At 40.2% G+C, this 22,392-nt stretch overlaps 2 protein-coding genes across 4 annotated transcripts; one reads left to right on the forward strand and one right to left on the reverse strand.

Moving 5' to 3' along the window:
- The first annotated feature begins 174 nt into the window (after positions 1-174).
- Positions 175-11,193, forward strand: LOC135610700 (phosphatidate cytidylyltransferase 4, chloroplastic-like). The gene is made up of 7 exons (XM_065105528.1): positions 175-538; positions 630-907; positions 2,278-2,468; positions 4,972-5,096; positions 5,881-6,014; positions 9,946-10,061; positions 10,648-11,193. The coding sequence occupies exons 1-7, from the start codon at positions 332-334 to the stop codon at positions 10,737-10,739; spliced, it is 1,143 nt and encodes a 380-aa protein (XP_064961600.1). The 5' UTR covers positions 175-331; the 3' UTR covers positions 10,740-11,193.
- Positions 11,194-17,758: 6,565 nt separating this feature from the next.
- On the reverse strand, positions 17,759-21,242 carry LOC135610702 (scarecrow-like protein 6). Of its 3 annotated transcripts, none has more exons than XR_010486286.1 (3): positions 18,600-21,242; positions 18,068-18,133; positions 17,759-17,981 (listed from the first exon to the last, which is right to left on the reverse strand). XR_010486286.1 is itself a non-coding variant. In XM_065105529.1 (2 exons), exon 1 carries the CDS (start codon positions 20,807-20,809, stop codon positions 18,620-18,622), a length of 2,190 nt encoding a protein of 729 aa, XP_064961601.1. In that variant the 5' UTR covers positions 20,810-21,242; the 3' UTR covers positions 17,759-17,981; positions 18,600-18,619. The 3 variants fall into 3 exon arrangements, 1 of the variants encoding a protein (XP_064961601.1); XR_010486285.1 differs by having other exon boundaries at positions 18,068-18,142; XM_065105529.1 differs by lacking the exon at positions 18,068-18,133.
- Positions 21,243-22,392: the final 1,150 nt, after the last annotated feature.

A 22,392-nucleotide genomic window follows, 5' to 3' on the forward strand; every position in this document is an offset into this window, starting at 1 on the left:
AGTTAAGTCTCCTGATATGGGAAGTTAGTTAAACGCTGCTTACAAGTCGTGATCGACTCGACGCAATGGTTCGTATGGGGACGGAAACGGGTACCGATACACATTGCGCAGACGGAAACATAAACAAAAACAAAAGGTTTAGGTTTCTAGAAACAAAAACAAGAAGAAAACACAAACAGATCTGCGCCCGGCCCCCGTAACGTAACCCAGAGCGGAAGACGGGGGAGGAGGATAACCTCCTCCACACCTCGGGATCCCGCCGCCCCGCCTCAAATGCCTTCTCGGCTATCGCAACCGCCCTTATTCTGATTCGCTCCTTGACTCTGTTTCGATGGCTGCCACTGCGGCGGCCTTCCTTGAAGTCGACCGCTGCGGCCTCTTCTCCTTGCCCCTCTCCCTCAGCCCCAGATCGTTCCTCCTCCCTCGCCGCCAGCTTCCCGGACTGCGCCTCTTCCATCCCTGCCGTCTCTCCGCTACCTTGGTCCCCTCCAGCAAAGCGGCCTCGAAGTCCGGCTCCCACCGCGAGGACTCTCTTGAGGTGATTCTTGTGCCCTTGCCTCCAACAAAGGTTTCGGATTTGATCACAATTCTTGTGGGGTGTCTTTGGATTTATTGGTTCCACGATGCAGGGAGTAGAGGCCGTGGTTGTAGAGCCGAAGGGGAACCAGGGGATGCAGCTGAGGAAGCGTGTGATCTTTGGCCTCGGCATTGGATTGGGTGCGGGAGGTGTCGTGGTGGCAGGAGGATGGGTGTTCACCGTGGCGCTGGCGGCCGCAGTGTTCGCCGGGGCGAGGGAGTACTTCGAGCTGGTCCGGAGTCGGGGAATTGCTGCAGGGATGACACCGCCGCCAAGATATGTGTCGAGGGTTTGCTCAGTCATCTGTGCTCTCATGCCGATTCTGACACTGTAAGTTCCAAATCTTTAGCGTCTTGTAATTACTTCTTTCCTATAGTGTTTGGAATATAAAAAAATGATTCTTTGGCTGATTTCCTAAGCTGCTAATAACTAAACTTCTATAGTGTGGTGTCTCACTTGATATATCCAAAATTTTGGTTTGGTTAATCTGTTTCAGGTAAAATGATTTTGCCCTATACTGAATCTTTTATATATATGCTTCATTTTAGTTTTTACTTGAATGCATTATCTGTATTTGACCACTTCAAAACCTTATTATGCTGGACTTATTCTATTGTTTCCTTATTCCGTGTTAATTACATTTCCTGCTCTATTTAGCATTAATTTTTTATCTTTTGCCTATAAGTTTAAAGGAGATATTTCCAAATTTTCAGTCTTTAGATTTGAAGTAGCAGTTTTTCCGTGTCATCCTATACCTGCGAAAGGCATCTTGGAATAAAAACTGGTGGAGTATGCGACATAACAAACATATAACTTGAGAACTAAAAACATTCTATGTCAAAATCAATCTAGCTAGTAAAAAGGACTGAAATACTATAAGATTTATATTGCTTCATGTGGGACTTAAAAACTGAATAGTTGTCAAGGGCATTGCATATGTTTCATTTAAAATTTGTGCATCTTATTGTTTTCTCTATGATGCGTGGATATTGATTCAACACAATATGAACACCTCGATGCATCACTTTTTCAAAAAGGTAAGAGATGTTAAGATATGGGTGATATGTTGAAAATATAATGGCCCATATGACTAATTTTCGTATGAGATATAAATGATAAATGACAAAAATTTAACGAGCTGACATTTTCGTCAAGACTGAAGATACATTAATAACTTAATGCCCCTAAGATGCTCAGAAGACTGCATCAACTTATGTAAAATGTGAAAGGCGCATGGAAAAATTATCATTATAGTTTTGTTTACAATAATCAGCATCAAACAACCGTTCTAAAATCAGTTGTTAGTAGGACTAGGATCAATTTTATTTAAAACAAAAACCTCCTAGGAACATCCATAATGTATCCGCAGGTACATCTAATTAGTTTTTTATGTTGATTGCCTTCTAGATTATTACTGTTTTGGTATTTATTGATTCAATCCTTTCTTTGAGTGATAATTAAATTAAAACTTATTTCTCAGTTTGTCATAAACAGCTTTCAAACCCAATAAACAATCAACATTGTTTCTGTTACTAAGTAACGTTGACTGAGTTTTATGCTATAAGTTCTTTTCACCTTAATCATTTTATTAATTGTTTCCAGTACTCTTCTGTCCAAATGATTGTTGAAAATTAAGCATATGCGGCATTTTGCATAACATATCACTGCTTTTTAATTATCTATCTGGTTTATGATGGTAGGTATTTTGGTCACATAGATGTTTCGGTGACATCATCTGCTTTTATTGTTGCAATGGCACTAATACTTCAGAGAGGAAATCCACGATTTGCACAGTTAAGCAGTGCTGTTTTTGGGCTTTTTTACTGTGGTTATCTTCCTTGTTTCTGGATTAAGCTTCGTTGTGGGCTATCAGTTCCTGCATTGAACACGAGTATGTCATTACCCTTTCTTCTTTTTCTTTTTTAAATTCCTTATTTATTACTTTGCTTGAGAATTGTGATCCTGTGTTGTGCTTAACAAGTATCAGCAGCAACCATATTCCATATTTGCACTTTAATGGTCTGCATATTAGAACCACCAGTAATATGAAAGAGCAAGCAAAAATTGCTTCTTGTTAACTTCAAATGTGAATATCCAACAATCTGGTTTATACAACAGGTGCCTCATTGGGCCTCTTTGGTCATGGTTCCTATTAGTAGAAGATGAGGATTATTGTTTGTTTGACTAAATTATAGTGCATGCACCAGTCCTAGTTATGGGCCAAGATATTGCAATCCTACCATCCTGTCTCCATGCTAGCAAGTGTGAGACCACATGACAGGATCCTTGTGTAACAAAATTTATGCATGCTATGTGTCTCGGTGTATATAATTCATTTCCTTGGTATAATATTCACTGATTCACATTGTCATTCACTTGTATATTCAATACACAAAACGACATGATATGTACCTCGAGGCTGTTTCAATATTTGACTGTGACAATACATATTGCAAGTTGTTCCCTTTGCTTATGCTGGCTCCCTAATCCATAATTGATCTAAACCTGGTAAGATTTCAAGGCAGCTTAACCATGTTTCGTATTGTTGCTAACCCAATAGTCATTTATATTAGCTAGATTTACAAGAGAATTTTTTTTCTATTCTTCCACCCTCTTGGTGGATTATTATACTTGGGTTTTCTAGACAATCTATACAGACCAGGGTAAGATATCAAGATTGACTCATAGGGTTTGGTATGTTCAGTACCACATGTTAACTCACTCTCGCCTGACAAGAATTGCAACCTTAAATATTAGAAGAAACAATTTTTGAACTTATGCTGAAACATTTATTTGTGATAACATACACACCAAAAGATAATATATTACACTTATATAACCACAGTAACATCAATCTTTCATGGCTAAACTTTCATAACATTTATTTGTGATAACATCAATCTACCATGAACTAAAATCTTTCATAGCTAAACTTGGATGTGATTTCACGATGGTTGTGTTTCTGTGCTCTACTTGTTGATAATAAATTTTTGACAGTTTATGTATTTCAGAGGTAATTATTATATGGTTATTTTCATTTCCATGTATTTTGATTATGATGTTGATCTTATCTGTGATTTTGATATCTTGGACTCTATCGGCTACCTCACTGTTATGTCAACCCCACCATAGACTACTTGTCCATCATGAAATTGGTATACTATTGATCTATATTTGAGGTTAGCAAAACATATTACTATGTAAGGTAGTATGTCAGTAAAGGGCAGGAGGTTTATCATATGAGTTAACTGAGATTACAAAAATCTATTGAATAGAGATGACCAATCTTACATCCACCACGTTATGCATGAACTAGTGAAATTCATTATCAAGAGGGAGAGCACATGTAACATAACCAGCTACTGAAGGACTACAGCAACAAAAAGAAACCAAGGTCACAATCATTCGGGGCCTGCTCCATTGATCTTTTCTAGCTATGTTGGTGTAAGCTCATGAGATCGGACAGAGTTTTATGCAAGTTGTCAGCTGGTTAACACAATTCTCCTTTTTATAGTCTTGAGACTGGTATTGAAAAGTTTCAATAATAAGCATGCACAAGCAGAACTAGGGGAACTAATTGATGGGGTTCAACTATAATTGGTCATGCAGAAGATAAACCTAGTTATTCTGTAAACAGAGTTGGAATTTGTGGTGTAACTTTGTGAGGCTACATGGAGTAGTTCTCTTAGCTATTTGACAAGTTTACTCCCATTTAAAGCAACAAGGATTTGAATACAAATTAGACGATTATGTATTGTTCTGTTGCATTTCTTCTAATGCCCCAGTAGTTCCATACTGAGGATTAATGGTGGCTAGATTAATGCTTGAGACTAGATAGTCCTACTGCATAAAACTTGGGTTTAAGTATTTTGGAAGGTGTGAGTTCTAGACTTATCTATAAGGTTCGGTGTAAACAGACCTATTACTATGCATGTGTAAGTGAGCCAAAGTACGAAAATGCTACTCATAGATGATATGAGAGAAATATCACAATGTGGAGCTACTATTGAGCCATGAGCCTTACATACCACCTACTAGGAAATGATTTTGGTATGTAAATTAGGTCTTGACAAGGATGTTAAGTCCTTATTAGATAAACATCTCATTAGTCCTATATTGGAAGTTGATGATAGGTTGAATTTGTATATAACACTGGATGAGTCTTCTACTAATAACATGGGCTACAATTATTTGGGACACATGATTTTAGGTCCCATCATATCTCGGTGGCCAGGGAGGGATTTTTAATTTTCCGAATGCTTTTTTTTTTTGTTGGGGGTTGGGGATAGGGTTGCTGGTGGGAGCCTAATTGTATTTTTGTTATATCTAAACTCTTCTGATTATTTGTTAAATATTTTGCAATTTGTTTACTTTTTTTTTATCTGTTTTGGCAGAATTAGGACATGTATGGCCAGTTTTTCTTGGTGGGCAAGCTCATTGGACAGTTGGACTTGTTGCAACCTTGATATCTATCAGCAGCATAATTGCAGCAGACACATTTTCATTTTTAGGTGGAAGGGTAATTTTTTGAACTTGTGAAACATAACTAGATTGATTATGTTAATGCATATTTTTGCATTGGTTGGTAGTTGCATACTGTATGATTACATCTTGCTGGTCATATTAAAACTGTATTCTAGTCAGCACTTCATTTGTACATTGACTAAGCTGAAATTTAGTAGTGAACAGTTTTCTGTCTATATTAGACTTACATTTAGTTAACTATTTCTCTAATTTCTTATGCTAGCTATATTTTTGGTTAATATCTTATTGGAGCCAATCAACATTATTTTTCTCTTTTTTAATCTTATTTTGCTGTCTTACCTTCTTGATGAGACAAATGTTTCATTGTCTTTTTTGAATTTGTTTCTTGCATCAATCGAAATAAAAAATAAAAAAAACTCTTAGTGTTATGAAATGAAAGTAATAAATAAATCTCGATGCTGTACTGTATGAAATAAAAGTAAGAAATTGTGCAGCAAGAATTCCATAAAGTGGATGGACTTGTTACAATTCATGAAGTGTTATATGAAGTACAAACTCAAAGGCGATGTCATCCTTTTCTTTTATAGATGTTTCTTAATGAACACTTCTGTATGGAATCATCTCATTTTCTTGCCATATTTGAGGATGGGAAAGATTATTTATGGTATATCCTATGTTAATTTTAGTATGTTCACTTCCTTTGATATGTCAAATCACTGGAAGGCAGAAAACAAGAGCTATTATGTTTGGTATAACATTCTTGCTTATTATTTTAAGAGGCTACAAGGATGATAGATGTATTTTGTTGCAATTTCTAGGCATTTGGTCGGACACCCCTTACTCATATTAGTCCTAAGAAGACTTTGGAGGGAGTTTTTGCTGGTCTAACTGGCTGTATAGTGACTGCCGTGCTGCTGTCGAAGATTCTATGCTGGCCAAGAACATTATTAAGGTACCTACTGAGAAAGCACATAAATTGATGATACACTAGTTTATTGATTTTCTTATTATATACTTGATACCTTTTTTGTACATCTGCAAGCTGGCTCGTCTCGAGCATGCTCCAATTCTAGTTTAACAATGCCATTTATGGCTTTATGTGCATTCGAAAATGGAGATCTGGCTTCCTTTATTGCAGTCGACTGCCTTGTTGCTTTGATTATTGTTGTTGACTTGTTCAATTCTAGAGGTACATGCATATTTTTGTTCAACTCTCATATACGTTATTGCAATGAGCTGATAATTACTGAGATTGTGGATGTCCTTTCCTTTGTTATGTGCACTGTTAGATGGAATTCATATTGCTGAATAAGGGGTACTATTAAGTCGATAAGCACGTTTAGTCCAAGAGTAGGGCAAAATCATGAGTGGTCCACCCAAAATATATAATTCCTCGTGGGTCCATTTGTCCCAAGAGGTCTCGACTCCCTTGCTCAGGGTACTTATAAGAACGTTCAATACAATATCAGTGAGGAGCAGGGAACCAACTATCATGAGGCAAGACCTCTACCCTTAGTGGCACCTTTTCGGGTACACCCTAAAATTGCAAAATCATACAAAGCACACTCTAAAGCAGACAATTCTTCATGGACCCATGTATTGGTACTGACGAGGGCAAATGATGACTTATCAACAGTGGTGTATAAATGACATTAGTATCCGAAACAAAGTATAGAAGTCCCTCAAATCTGTAAACAAGGTGTTCGATGTAATGCTTGTGTATGTTTGTGTCTTTCTTTTTTGTTCATGCTTTGCATAGCATGCAGATAGCTTGTTGTAAGCTTGACAGCCTCATTTTGGTTGGTTTTTATGATCGTTTTAGTCCTGTAAACGCAGGTTGTGTGCAGTCGTCGTGCAGAGGCTAAACTACTAAACTACACAAAAAATAGATCATCTAAATAGTCGTTTTGGGATTTTTTAGCTCCGCAAAGTGGTGCGGAGTGTCAGCCAATGCATCACTCGAGAACTACCCACGTGGCGCATGGCTGGATGGGCTTTTGGGGTAGTGTTTAAAGCTAGTTCTCTGCCTTGTTTCGCAATAGTATCATGGGCACTTATGAAGACTTTTGGTCATGGCAGACCATCTTGAACCCTTTGTCGCGTGACTATTCAAAATTTGTAAAGTCTATATTTATAATTTACCAGTGATTTAAAAAGGTGCTCGAGCGCTCGCCTAGGCGTTCGGGAGAGGCGAGGCGAGGCCCGAGCGCCTCGCTTCACTTTCAGGCGGCGCGCTTTAAAGAGGCGTCGCTTGGGCGCTCGCCTAAGCCCAGGCGTTGGGCGCTTCGGGCGAGCGCCTGGGTTAAACCAGGCGACCGAACCAGCGTTTTAGGTCTAGTTCGGTCTCCGGTGCTTTAGTTGGTTTAATCGAACCAACTAAAGCACCGATATCAACTGTCGCTGCCCAACCCTAACCTTGCTCGTTGCCGCTGTCGCTCCCGCTCCCGCTGCTCGCCGCTGTCGCTGCTCGCTACTGCTGCCGCTATCGCCGCTCCTGATCCCGCTCCCGCTGCTCGCCGCTCCCGCTCCCACTCTCGCTGCCTCCTTACACTCCCTCTCCCGCTCCCGCTGTCGCTGTCGCTTCCTCTTTTCTCAGTTAGCACCCCCTTGCACTCCTCTTCCTTCTTCTTCTTCTGTATATCGTTAACAGTATACAGTATACCGTTAACAGTATACTAATAATAGTATTTGTATTTATTAGATTAATAATATATTATTTTGATTTTATATCTTAGATTTTCTTAATTTAATAGCATATTTTTATTTAAAATTTTAAATAATTATATTTATTAATTATATTATATATTTTTATATTTTAGTGCCTCGCTTCGCTCGGGCGAGCGCCTAGCGCCTCGACCGTTTTTTGTCCTTGGCACCTAGCGCTTTTTAAATCACTGTAATTTACATAGCCTATCAAGTGTTTCCTGAAATGTCTACTTGTGGGATCACAAGTTAAACGTTTCCTTTAACCTGTCTTCTCTTTTGCAGGTCCTTAAGGGACCATAAGAGGTTTCGGGGAGGCTGACCCTTTGTGGACATACACGTAAGAGTGTCGCACGACCTAGGCAAAACCACTTAAGTCTGTGACAGATAGTACAAGAGATTTTGGGGAGGTTTGCGGACGGACATGCAAGGGTGTCGCATGACTTAGGCCAACTAAGTTCGTGATAGATGGTATCGGAGTGGGACAAACACACCTAGGAACACTTGGCATGCAATTGTGGGGGACCTAGCGGGGTTGCGTTGAGGGCAACCAGCATGTGTGACCGTTTGGGGAAACATGCGTACAGATGTAGGAAAAAGAGTCACTCAAATGACCAAGCATCCATAAAGCTTAATGGATCGAGTGAGCAGCGATGAGTCGTCGCATGATCTTACATGAGGTAATGCATTGGTGGACGCATTGCACAATCAAGTGGGGGAGCAACCCTAGACAACACCAAACGAAGGCATACTTAGAGCCAATGTAAAGATCGGAGTCAACAGAGGGCTAACTCATGGAATGGTGGGCACAAGGGTCATCTTCAACTCAATGCTAACCGAGGAGTACAGCAACTTAGGTGGAACTTGGTGATGTGCCTAAGCTGTATGAACAGAGTCAATGTAGAAGACGGAACATAGAACAGAGGCACGAAGTTTTCCTTGGACAAAGGTTAATGACATGAACTCTTGCAGAGGCAAGAGGGAAATCATGTCGTTCCATGAGCCCTTCGTTCTAATGGAGCGGACTTATCTTGCATGGTGCCAAAGTCGAATGAAGCTTCGAGGTAGATGCAACATCCACAAAGGCTTCGATGAGGACGTCAAAGGAATAATGGGGGAAAATGTCATGGACAAATCTGTAAACAAGGTGTTCGATGTAATGCTTGTGTATGTCTATGTCTTTTGGTTTTGTTCATGCTTTATACAGAATGTAGAGGGCTTACAGTAGGCTTGACAGCCCCATTTTAGTTGGCTTTTTTGGTCGTTTCAGTCCTGTAAATGCAAGTTGTGTGCAGTCGTTGCACAAAGGCAAAACTACTAAAAAAATAGGCCATCCAAACAGTCATTTTAGGGGTTTTCTAGCTTCGCAGAGTGGTATAGGGTGTAATTTGTATAGTTTATCAAATGTTTGCTGAAATGTCTACTTGTAAGATCCGAGTTAAATGCCTTCTTTAACCGTCTTCTCTTTTGCAGGTCCTTAAGGGACCATAAGAGGTTTCGGGGAGTGACCCTTTATGGATGGACATGTTAGGGTGCTACACGACTTAGGCAAAACTAGCTAAGTCCATGACAGCATGTTGGTACTTATGAGGGCAAATAATGACTTATCAACAGTGATGTGTAAATGACATTGGTATCTGGAACAAAGTATAGAATTCCCTCAAACATTCCTGCTACTAGTTGTTGGTTCACAATTTTCCAGAATATTTCCATATATAACTTTAACCTAAACTTTTTCTTCTGTTGTAAAGTTACATTTGGTCATCTCACTTGGCTGTAATTTGTAAAATAATAATTTTGATCGTACTTAGTCGCTTAATTGTGTAAATTTTGTGGTTTTAGAAGTTGGAACATATCACTAATATTGTCTTTTTCTAAGAGAATGTTCGCAGATTAGTGTCATTGTCATCGTGGCTTTTTCTAAAAGAACATATCCAGTTCATCAAGACAAATTAGTGTCAAGCAAGGTTCACAGAATTGTGGATGGCTTTGGGATCAACCATAGGATTTATGATTAGAATCAGTAAATATTAGCTAGATCAAAATGTTGTTACTTGGCAAAGGCACTTCTGTACTGTGATCTTGTTATTTTTTTGCACCCCTTGGATTCATCGTCTTACTTTTACAGTTTCTTTTGTGGAAATATGTTGTAGTGTGCTAACACTTTCTGTTGTTATCAGTGCTTCAGCTTTTGGAGTTCTAAACTTCACAGGGTCTTTGTTCGGTGATCTGATCGAGTCCATGATCAAACGTGATGCTGGTGTCAAAGATTCTGGATCACTCATTCCTGGACATGGTATGCTTCTTTCCTAAAATTTTGATGGATGCATGAGCATATTGTTGATGATCACATCGGTTTTAGTAATCAGATTAGATATACTGATGGTGCATCAGTCACTTGATAACTAACACAACCCATATCAGGAATAGTAAAACCTTGGACTATGTGTTGGTCACTTCCATCTTTTACAAAATTGTACTCCTTGCTGAATAACATTTGAGGCCGATGTTTCCAAAAAAGTTTGTTGTTGATTGGTGTAATTACAAAACTGTGCAATGAGGTGTAATTTCTATAGATCCTGGTGTTCAGATATCAAAAACATTAAGATTGAAATGATTTGCTGGATACACCTGCTGCTAGTTCCTTGCCTTTCTTCAATTTTCTAATTGCCATTCCATGTTTTCTGTCGCTTAGAGAGTCTCAGTTGCTGTCATTTGAACCCATTATTATAAAGATCTTGAACAACTAAAAGGAAAGAAGTAATCCTTCAATATGATTGACACTTTTTTTCTCTTGTTATGCTTAGTGTGTACATCATGCAACTAAGCTCGCAATTTATACAGAATACTTGGAAACTATTTAAAGTTTCTTATATGTGCAGGAGGTATTCTTGATAGGTGCGACAGCTATGTGTTCACCGGTGCACTTTGTTACTCCTTTGTCAAGATTGTGTTACCACTCCTTGGTGTTTAAATCATCAAAACTCGGTTGCGGCTGAATGTTCCAAGTTTTAGATCTGCCTGGATTAGTATTGCCTGAACATGACTAATCGACACCTGCGGAAAAGGATGGAGAAGGAAGAGAGGTGACACTCTCCAGGAAATCAAAGACGTGAGACCGGCAAAAGGGAAAGAAATTTTAAGCCCTGTTCTTGAAATATATGCATTGTTTAGGTCAAAGGGAAAATGGCTCAGCTACAAACAGGGCGTTTTGATCTCACATAATACATTGTTTAGGATCAAATTGTAGTGCTTGTTCATGATCTCTGTATCACCTCAGTTATCGAAGTTGAGATCTGAAACAATGTATATAGTTTTCTTCCAGCAGAAAAATTCATGATGTTGATGAAATGTAGTCAAAAAAACGTGATGCAAACACAGCATGATTGCCACTAGAAGCAATTATTTATACACTCGATTCCTCACCATCTCGAGCACTAGCGTGCAATACAATAGGAACCTGTTTTGCCCTTATTCTTTGTATGTTAGGGCTTGAAATTAGATTGGTATACAAAGACTGGTATGCAAACCGCTTGAAATTAGATTGCGATATCATCCTAGTTAGGGCTTGGAACCTGTTTTGCCTTATTCTTTGGATGTTGCTGTCATTGTTGTTCAACATCGTTCGTCTATTCTCTTTGACAACTTTTTTCATTTTTCTTCTTCCTCTTCTTCGCTCAGTCTTTTTTTTTTGTTCCTTCGTCTTCCTCTGACACACAGCATCGAAACAATGATCATTCATTTTTTATTATTATCCACAAAAAAATTAAGTTAATTGTATTAGATTATATGATTTTATCTAATTAGGTATATGTTATAGATATGATTGGATATTGATTATGATTATCGACCAATAGAAAGGAAGTCCAATTATGATAGGGTTACTTGGGAGATGATCTTGATGGGAAAAACTCTTTTAATTACAGGATATCTTAGGGACAAAATAATGATAAGAAGAGAGAAAAATAAGAGTTTAGTTCTCTTTATAGATCGCTTCACTATAACTTTCATATATGTACACTTGCATATCAGGCTTTCTAATGACATCCAAAAATATGCATCATAAATTTGATCTATCGCTATTTGATTTTCATTTATGACATTAAAGTTTTTACATAAGAGTCATATAATCACGATTTTTATGCTTACAATCTGTACCAGAGATATGTCTTGAAATTAAATATTTTAAATCATAAAAGTATTTTAAATATATTTTATATTTAGATCGGTTTATTAGTATCCTTTGCTTGCGAAAAAGTGTTATTCAATTTTGATTTACGATACTTAAACAATCTGTGTGTGTTGTCGATCTGCTTTCCTATCTAGTCCGTCATATCATCTACTTGAGAGTGATGCAAGGTTCCTCGTATTTGATCGATTGACCACTATCGATAACTTACTAATAGCGATAGCATTATTGCGGGCAGTAACCTCTGGAGGTTGCCAACCCAATTGCGGGCAACGGTTGCATATGTAACGGAAGCGTCATGGGGTGCGACAACCGATGGCAACCACATGCATGGTTGCTTATGTGAAATAGCCTTGCAACAATCAGCCCACCTTGGTCGTAAGTGGCTACAGCAGTGCTGCTACGTGTGACGACTACAGTAAAGCCGCTACCTACAATGACTGCGACGACTACAACAACACTACTACGTGTAGTGACTATGGCAAATATAGCAGCCCTGTTGCTTGCAACGGCTGTAACGATATTTGCTAGTCGTGACTCACATCAATTGGACGTCAAAAGCTAACGGAAACACTAGGAGAAAGTATGGGCGTAGCCGTGCTCTCGACAACCCTTGTTGTGGCCTTTGAGCGATGTGTGCACACAACCACACATGGGCACGGTGACACAGCACCACACGATGACCTCCACACCGTGACCGAAGAGGTCGCCAGTCATTAGTATAAGGGCAACTGTCGATCATCGGTTGGCAATATAAGGATAGCCATCGCCTTAAGCCATGCACAAGCAGTGACTGCATACTGTAGCAGCCACATGCCTTGTGCAATGACCGTAAAAAAAGAAAGAATTAGGGCTTTTCCTTTTGAAATTATACTTTTGCCCTTATAAATCCTTTTAATTCAAATTTATATTTTGTTTAATGGTTCTACCCAAATTATATAATTTTATTATATATCCTAAGAAAAATTATAGTCTTACTATTCAAAAATTAAAATTTTCTAACTAATTCAATTATAAAATTAGCTAATTTAATTTTTTAATCAAATATTTTGATCGGACTTGATCATGATTGTATTTTGGCTTCTTGAATAAATGAAACTAAAATAAGCTGACTAATATATATGTTTAGAAAGAATCAAGATTAAAGTAACGAAAGACTAATATTTTAGGTACTAAGGAGTGAATAAAAATTGAATCATAAATTATTTATGTTTTTAAATGCTATATAAACTCATAAAAAAATTTCATAATAAAGCATTACTTTTATGACAAAAAAGATCATGTGAAAAAAAGGATCATAAGGTTTTGGTTTTAAAGGGAAATATACAAGCTTGACATTCATATGATTCAAATCAAATGTAACAGAAGTCCTTATCTAATACTTAGTAGGTTAATACTAACACTTCAACTTATGTTATCAATAATAGAGATTTGCTTAAATACTAAAGCTAAAAAAGTATGAAATATTCATTATTATAGGAATTCATCTTAAAGCGATAATAGTTAGTACTTATCGCTTAGGAGATGATTCATCTAATATTATGTTTTTATAATTCTAGAAGGGGTTAAGGTTGATTTTAACCTTGTGGTTTTAGTTATAGAACTCTTAAACGTATCTAAAATAACCCCTATATTTTTAAAAATATAATATATAAGCCTCTCTCATCAAGTTTGAGTTAACAAACATTAGAGTCTGCTTATATGCTGACTCATAATAAATTATTAATATAATGATACGTATAATTTAGTGTTAAGGTCTATTTTAACCCTTGTAGTTTTAGTCATTACTTTTATGGTTTACTAGTGTTTGAAATAACCCTTATATTTTTAAAAAAGTAATATATAAGTCTCTCTCATTAAGTCTGAGTTAACAAACATTAGGGTCTGCTTACGTGATATACTAACTCATAGTAAACCATTAATATAATGATACATATAATTTAATTAAAAAAATAAAATCTCCATTAATGACGGGAGAAGGTGTCGTCATAGAAGTGACTACGAAAGCACCAAGTTGCCTAGTAGGGCGTTGTACATATGCAGTCATTTTTTATAGTACTCGAGCTTCCTCGTTATGCCCAAATATTAGATCGGCTTTGATACCAAATGTTACGACCCGAGTCTAATGCGTTAACTAACCAATAACTCTCATTTGGTTTAACCACTAACCAAACCATTAACCAATGTGGTACTAATTGGGAGTGTTACACTACCTTTACCTCTCCACTTTCGTCCGTTGCTATGACCTCCACCGCTTCCTCTTCCTTAATAAGCTGATCGGGGAGAGCGAGTGGGTGCGGGAGGTATGGACTAGTTCAATTGCTTCTTTTGCCTGCTCTCCATCTTCGTGATGTCGTGCTTCACGAGGGAGGTGGCTTATAAGGTATAGTGATACTCGTCGGGATTGAAACGAGTGTCATTCGTAATGATGAGCAATAGAGTAGTGGGCGACATGGTGGCATGCGCCCTGACATCCCATAGATCTATCATTTATAATAGTTGTGTGTGAAAGATAAAAATAAAAATAAAAATTAGTACTTCTTATGTATTGACATCGTTTTAGCTTTCAAATCCGTACACATTAGATAAAGATACAAAGGCATGAATAACATCGAAAGTTACGTATCGTAAATTTGATTTATTATTATTTAATTTTAATTTTTAATAATAATTTTTTTTATACATTAATAATATAATCATAATTTTTATGTTTAAAATTATACGTCAATAAAACCACTTGAAATCGATCCATTTAAATCATTACATTAATCGGCTTATATGAACAAGCATTCGGATATCACAATGGGCGAATGGCTTGAGATCAGTACACCCTATCGGCACTTCTTCTTCTTCTCAGCCTCCACGAAGACGACTGTTACCGATAACAACGGTGCGGAGGAGGTGACGACCTCGCAACAATCGTCTTCCAAATCACGTCCTTCTTGTCTCGTCTTGCCTGCCTAGCAGCCGCCAACGACAAGCTCAGAGAAGAACACTGGCACCCACTACAGGAAGCCAAGAAGGCGGCGGCCCCACCGACACTGTGCAATCCATGACGCGGTGGTGTGCAACTCTGGATTTGGTCACAAACAGCATTGACCCCAAAACAAACGACAAAAATCTCATGTCCCGATCTAAACGTGCAGAAGAAAAGTAACGTACTCGACCGATTCATGCATCCATACAATTCTTCTTTCGGTGTGTTGGAAGATCGCAGGGACTTCAACCAGTGAGGTTTTTACTGCCGGTAGGTGAGATCGAGTCAAGATGGGCGTTCAGAAGGAAAACAAACACAGGAGGTAATTCCCATCTTCCTCCCAATCTGATGTTACTGTGTGTGTTGGTATAGACAGACATCCAATTCCGATCGATGCTAAAAAATATCAGGATTTTATAATATTTAATTGATCGTAATTCTGTATATCTCGTTGGGAATTCATCATAAAATCGATTTGTTCTCGAATATCTCTAACAATTTTCCAAATTAATTCCACGGGAACATATAATTCTTCTTCAAGAAAATGATATCTTGCGACAAATAATTTAAATTTATATTTTGATAAATAATTTAATATTCTGATAATGTAAATTAAAATAAGATCGATGTGTTGTTGCTAATGAAAATAGTTTAAAAAGATATCTCTCTCGTCGGATATAAAATCTAATATATTTTGATCGCAAACGAAATTTATTTTCGTAACTCGAATCCTGATCTCTTATATCATAAAAGAATAAGATTGAGAACAAAGGAATAAACATTAAGAAATGAGTATCAAACCTATTGTTAGTGGTTGGAAGAGAGATTTTTTATCACAGGCATGATTACCAGCATTCAGAAATCATCATATCTACATCCTGTTGTCCACAGGAGATGCACAGGGGAAGAACTCAACCACCTTCTTGCTTTGGGGGGCCAAACCAGAGGAACAAATCATCCAACTCTGATAGTCAATACAGACGAAATGGTGTGTGAAGTAAAGTAAAACTGGTGATTTTAGAGAAATGGAGAAGAGATGATGATGATGATGAGAAAATATTCTCAAGACACAACAGATTCATCAATTAATACAGAAACCTACTTGCAACTTTCACAGATTCAGGACCACACAAGCACATCTACTAGGAGAATAATCCTCTACACTTTGGCACAGCCACAATAAGAAGCAGAAAAATTCGATTTCTCTAAAGCAAAAGGCTACAAGCACTGGAATTTTTCCATAAAGTTCAGATTGTCCACAGGTTTCTCCATTGAGAAAAGAAGATGTAACTAAAAACATGATGGGGACAACATATTCGGTGCCCAATTCACAAAGTAATGCTGTTCCACACAAATCTTTCGTAAAGAGTATGGATGCTAGATACCAATCTTTGTACTGATGTGTAGTGAAATCAATTGATGGTCCATTGCCAACAGGCAACTATTTCGATGTAGGTTTACAAACTTATGGAGACATAAAAAGGGAAAACATACAGAAATATGATAGTGCAATGTCATAAAATCAACATGATAGTGTTGAAAGAAAAGCTTATGTACACCAAAAGAAATTTTGAAGAGTGGGACACATAAAGATAGAAAAAGACAGGCACCTACATAGAAAAAGACAGGCTGTATCCCCACAGGAATAATTCGATCTTTATCTCCATGACTAATCTACCCAAGCATATGTTTAACATGGACACGTTTTACACAGAAGAACAATGTTATCTGTAAAACCGGTGCATCGTGAAGCAATACCAGAATACTAAACAGAAACAGCACACAAACTCTATATCAAATTTTTCAGAAAGTGATGTTTTTGTGTTCCCTTGTGGAAAAGAAATTTAGTATATATCGACAGGGCTGACCCATCAACAGTCATTGTTTTCGGAAAAGTTTTCATGTCCATGATTAGTCAATACAAACAGTAGGGACACCCGAGTTAAACAGCTTTACTGAAAGAGGCAGTCAACTGAGAAGCAATGATTGACAAGCAACCTTTTTATTAATATCAGGTCACACTGTTCGATAACTATACATTCTTGCGGCTAATGTCCTAATTCTATTTGAAGAAATAAAGCTGCATGAACTATAAAAGCAGAAAAAACAAAGGCTAAATGATAATGCAGAGTCCTACAATTGATAATGACAGAAAGCATAACTAAATCACAAGAAAGTGTGGTAACGAATGTTGAGGATGGTTTTTAACGAAGGTTGTTTGCCCACAGTAATATAATTTTTGTTTCACTTGCGAAGCTATTGAGTGTTGAGATGAAATGTTTAACGGGTAACAGTGATCCACACAGGTCACAGAAAGATGGATCAGATTCAACCTTAGGCAATAAACTAGAATTGAAGGACTTGTTTTCTCAGTACAGCCACATCGAGCATGTCCACTGTTGTTGACAACTTAACCAAGAAAGTGTACTGGGTGGAAGCAAACATAAGACAGGAGCAAAAACTGGTATATAGTCAATATGTTCTCACTCTAGTCGGATGAGGAAAATAAGCAATTATATAAAAGTCATAGATGGACATCACAAATGTCAAAGCAATACTGACCCGAACTATAGGAAACTGAAATTTTCTCGCATAAGAACAGATCTAATTGCTCAAATACCCAATCTATAAGTTATCATAATCAAAACCTGTTAAACATGACATCAACCTTCAAAAATAATTCATGACACTTGACATGATGGCTACATGAAAAGACGAATTTGACTCCGAATGTGATAGTGCAAACCTATTATACAGTGGATCCATATATTTCGGAGACTTATTAGCTAGGTAAGCAGATAGATGAGATCATAGGGCAATACCACAATGTTAAAACATGTTTGGATATGCTCAATAAGGATTAAAAGTTGACAGTACTTTAACAGTAATAGTCATCCGGAGACTCAAGTTATTTATACGCTACATTCATTTAGACATAGGTGATGACAGTGTGCATTCCCAAGTCTGGTTCTTCCAATTGTGGATGCACCCAGAAGTATCACAACATAATCCACCATCAGTGGTACATAGGGGCTTAGTATGTGTTCCTTCTGCAATAGATGAAAAGAAACATAAGAAAGCTATATACAAAACTTAATTTCCTACTGATAGGCTTGAAACTACTTGCAAAACCTACCAGCACCGACTTCGGCAAATCCGAGTTGATTCTTGTGCCAAGAAATAAAGTGCATATCTCTTATAGCTGCAGAAACTGTATACATGTAACTTGTCATGTTCAACAGCTGAGGTGTCACTAAATTTTGTGACTAATACAAATGATCTAACATTTCACTCTGTTGACATATTTTGATGTATGATCATTCTGAGGAACACCTGTCAAAATTATGAGATAGAATCCATAGTTTGCAAGATGATCAAGTTTTTGGAGTGCTGAAGTTTTTCACGAACAATTTTACTTCATCGAAAATGACAATAACCCAAAGGAGATGCAAAGAGACACCATAGCATTACCATTTATGTCCATAATCATAAGGTAACTAGAAACATTAAACTGTACCAGACACTAAGTTAGTTAAATGCCTTTGGACACAGAAACTATCCAACAAAATACCATGGCAAATGGACGACTTTGCTTACACAGAATTACCATGAACCAAAAGTAAATAGAGTTGGACCTTGGTGGGTAAGAAAGAACTGTAATGACATGCCTGTAAGAAAAGAAGCTCATTCAGCACTTCCATGCTGACACCGAAACGAGCTCCCCACGCTGCCAACAGAGGGAAAGGGAAGATTGGCGCTTCTCCACATGGAAGCCCCTAACCAGCACCCTCTTCAGAAGACACTCTGCTTGCGTCTCAGTGAAGTTGCTGAATTGGACGTGCATAAATCCAGCAGAAGCAAATAGAGTTCTCCAAGGTAGTGTCTTGTCTGACAAATGGTGCCGGCCCAGAACTGCACTTTCTATCCTTGGCCGCACTAGGAATCTTTCGATCTTATTAGCTGCATCCTGATTGGCACCGGCTGCATCAATTGAGTCGAGGAGCACTGTGCATGACTGGAATGCATGGAGAATGTGATGGGCAAAGGGCAGGTCAATGCGATCACATCCATAATCGACTGAGACTACAATCTTGGGGGAGAGCTGCTTCACAAATCGTAGGAGAGTCGGGATGGGTGGACGAATTGCAGAGCCAATGGGGAGGTTTACTGCGACAGCCTCATCCATGGCAGAACACATTCTGAAGAGCACTGTTGGGTCGAAGGGGTCGAGGCTAAGGACATTGAATTCAAAGGGGATGTTGAGGCTGCTGGCGAAATGAGACAGGTTCTGGTGGATGAGGTTGAGCTCTAGGGAGTGGTGAGAGTAGGCGGAGGCAAAAGCCGTGATTTTGAGGAATGGGGCGGTAGCCATTGATGAGGACCATCGCTGCGCAAGCTCCTGCATGAAGGCTGACCACTGCATTCCGACCCCAATGTCGAAGTCGATGATGTGGATCCGACTCGCGCCGTCAAGCGCCTCCAAGAGGGGTTGGATGCAGGTGAAGCTGGCGAATTGGACGATGGGGGAGACGTCGGAGAAGGTCTTGTAAGCTCCAAGCTTGAGCATGACGTCCAGTGGCGTCGAGATTGGGAGCGACGGAGGCGGGTGCGGGTGGGGGGAGTGGCTGGCGAGGAGGTGGAGGGCCTCCTTGAAGTAGAAGGCGGACCGCAGGAATGGCTTCCCTACGGGAGAGGGGAACTGGTGATTGAGCCGCGCCAATATCCCACGGGCGCTGACGGTGTTCCCGGCCTCGAGAACCTCGGCCGCCTTGAAGAGCTGGTCAACCAATTCCCGCTGCTGCCTTGCAGCCACGGACGCCTCATCTCCGTTTGCCAATTTGGGCTTTCCTGGCGCCGGTTGAAGCTGGAATGCAGCGGTATTGAACTGCTGAGGGAGTCCCAGCTGCTGCGGCTGGTTACGGCGGAGAAAGAGGTCAGGGACGTGGGAACTAGGGAGCGGGTCGATGGCAGGGCGTTTTCGCGGAGGTGGGGCAAGATGCTCCAGTGGCTGGCCCTCATGGTAGCCGGCGAAATGATTCAAAGGGAGGAAGAAGGAAGAGCGTTGCGGGGGTTGGGCCTGCTGTTGGTGCGCAAAGAACAGGCTCGAACCGAAGAGGGGCTTTTCCTCCGTGGATTCTTGGGAGATGACTCCCGGCGGCAGCGGAGGTAGAGACAGGGGAAGGCTATTCGCCGGCCGAGGAGCGAGGCTGGGAGTGCACCCAAAGGTGGCACCTTTGGATCCAAGTACACCGGCAGAGAGGACAGAGGAAGCCATCGGAGGAGGACTAGCGGTTTCCGCCGACGCCGAAGCACCTTCTAACACGAAAGCCGGATCGAAGAGCAATCCGGTGCCGTTGCTTCTAGCAGCAGAATTGTTGTCGGCTTCATCAATGATCCACCGGAGAAAGGTCTGGTCTTGGCCGATGGAGGCGGCCGGTTCCGAGAGTAAGGCCTCCCAGTCATCGACGCCGCCTAGCGAGCAGTCCTCTCCAGCGGCGAGGACGGTGGGGACGGGCGGGAGGTCTGCAGCCCCTTCATCCCTCCGGGCAGCTTCCGCCGCCGCCGATGTGGTGGGGGTGTGGGTGGCGGTGGCGGTGGCGGAGCCATCGGAGGAGGCCGGCCCTCCACCGCTAACGACGCGGGAGGAAGACACGGTGGAAGCGGAGGAGCTTGGCGGGCTGGGGCTTCGCAGGTTTTCCAGTACTGACCGCGGCTCCAGCGGCGATCCTTCCTTCCCCTCCTCCCCCTCCCTCCTCTTCCTAAGACTGTTATTAGCGGCAGCGGTAGCAGAAGCACACCAAAAGAGGCCTTCTTCTCCTTCTAAGACCTGCAGAGGAGCTCCCTTCTCTTGGACAGCAAAGGGCATCCCTCCTCTCATCTAATAATCCGCAACACTACCACCTGCAATCCTACTGGATCTTGGGATGTCTAGAGAGAGAGAAAGAGATCTGCGGTTTGTTGCTTTAGGAGATTGGTTGATAGTGCTCCTTTCTCTTCTGCTGATGGTTGCAGACGCTAATGCAGCATTTCCAATCTCAAAAAGAAGAGGAGAAAAGGCCCCTTGTCTGTCTCCAAGATCATCTTTTTTCCTCCTCCAATATCAATTTTATCCACGCCTGGTTGCTCTCTATCCCTCAATCTCTCTCCAAATGGGATAGGTTGTGGTTGGAAGAAAAGATGATCAACCGTAGAAGAAAAGCCCTGTTGTACCCTCCTCCTCTTTGTCTATACCCCCATCTCTTGCTGCGAACGCATGCAACCGTAAGGAAAAAGGAGTCAAGTCGCTTCTCCTCTCTCTCTCTCTCTCTCCTCTATCTGCAGAAAGCAGTCACCTAATTGTTTATGTTCCCATCATGACACAGAGGCAAATGAGAGATAACAGAATAAAACTTATTATTGACAAATAACAATGAGAAATAGATTATAAATCCCATGATTAACGGATTAAAGAAAGAAAGCTTAAGGAAAAGGTTTCACCTATGCCCAAAAGATCACCATTATTACCTTCCCTTTCTGGCCAAACCACCCTCCCTTTATCATTCCGAGGCATTGGTTCGTATCGTTTCGGACGAACCGGCGTTCGCGACAAAAGAATCCGACAACTCGGCCGATATATCAACGACTACAACGAGGGTACTCTCGCCATTTAAATTGAGAGACGGCCCCCCGCGATAAAGTTCCAGGGATCGGACGGTCGCGATCTGTGATCATCATGTGTCGGGACCGCGGGCTCGCCAATCGAGGCCGTTCCTCCCGCGGGGCCCGCGGTCCCTGGACGTCCCGTCATCGGAGCCGTCAGATGGTGATGGCACCGAGAGATGGACGGCTCCGGACGCGGGATAGGGACAGGCGAACACCGCCAGTGTGACACTTGCTCGGTGGCCCCCGTCGGTGGCGATGGGAGTCGGCTGGGGACGGCTCTATCTGACCGCCGATGTGACCATTCTACCCCTGCAATAAATCAGCCACCTAAACGGGTAGTTATAATATGTCAATAAACAAAAACTATTTCAAGGATAAATGAGAGCTTTTTTGCATGAGGAAGGAAGCCAACGAAGAAGGCCTTCATTGCTTTGCATGAGAGTAACAATACCTGTGTTGGGATTATTAATAATTGATCTGCCTTTCGGCGAAGAACAAAATCTTTCTTCCAGATACGAGAACTACATTAGATGCTATTCTTTCTTCTTCTCTCTCATTATATTAAGTACATCAGATGCTGTTCAATTGGATATCGAAAGTAGTGTGATATGGACTTGCACATAACAGTCTTTGAAGAGTGGTGCTCTTAACGTTGTTTGATGGACATAGTTGTATTTGAAGATGGTAAAGCTAAGGTTATATTCCGCGCCACAAAATGCTGATGAAACATATATATTGGAGCCAAAGTCTAACCTGCAAGTAATGAAGTGAGATGCAACGTTACCTCCGGAGAAAGGTATCAAGACTCGATTGATGGGA

The sequence above is a fragment of the Musa acuminata genome, chromosome BXJ2-4 (assembly GCF_036884655.1).
Source record: "Musa acuminata AAA Group cultivar baxijiao chromosome BXJ2-4, Cavendish_Baxijiao_AAA, whole genome shotgun sequence".
NCBI lineage: Eukaryota > Viridiplantae > Streptophyta > Magnoliopsida > Zingiberales > Musaceae > Musa > Musa acuminata.

Bases quoted from the DNA above. Each gene is read 5' to 3' on its own strand.
- LOC135610702 (XM_065105529.1), bottom strand. From the start codon at position 20,809: ATGAGAGGAGGGATGCCCTTTGCTGTCCAAGAGAAGGGAGCTCCTCTG.
- LOC135610700 (XM_065105528.1), top strand. From the start codon at position 332: ATGGCTGCCACTGCGGCGGCCTTCCTTGAAGTCGACCGCTGCGGCCTC. The intron at 908-2,277 runs GTAAGTTCCAAA...TTATGATGGTAG, and splicing joins CTCATGCCGATTCTGACACT to GTATTTTGGTCACATAGATG. The intron at 2,469-4,971 runs GTATGTCATTAC...CTGTTTTGGCAG, and splicing joins AGTTCCTGCATTGAACACGA to AATTAGGACATGTATGGCCA.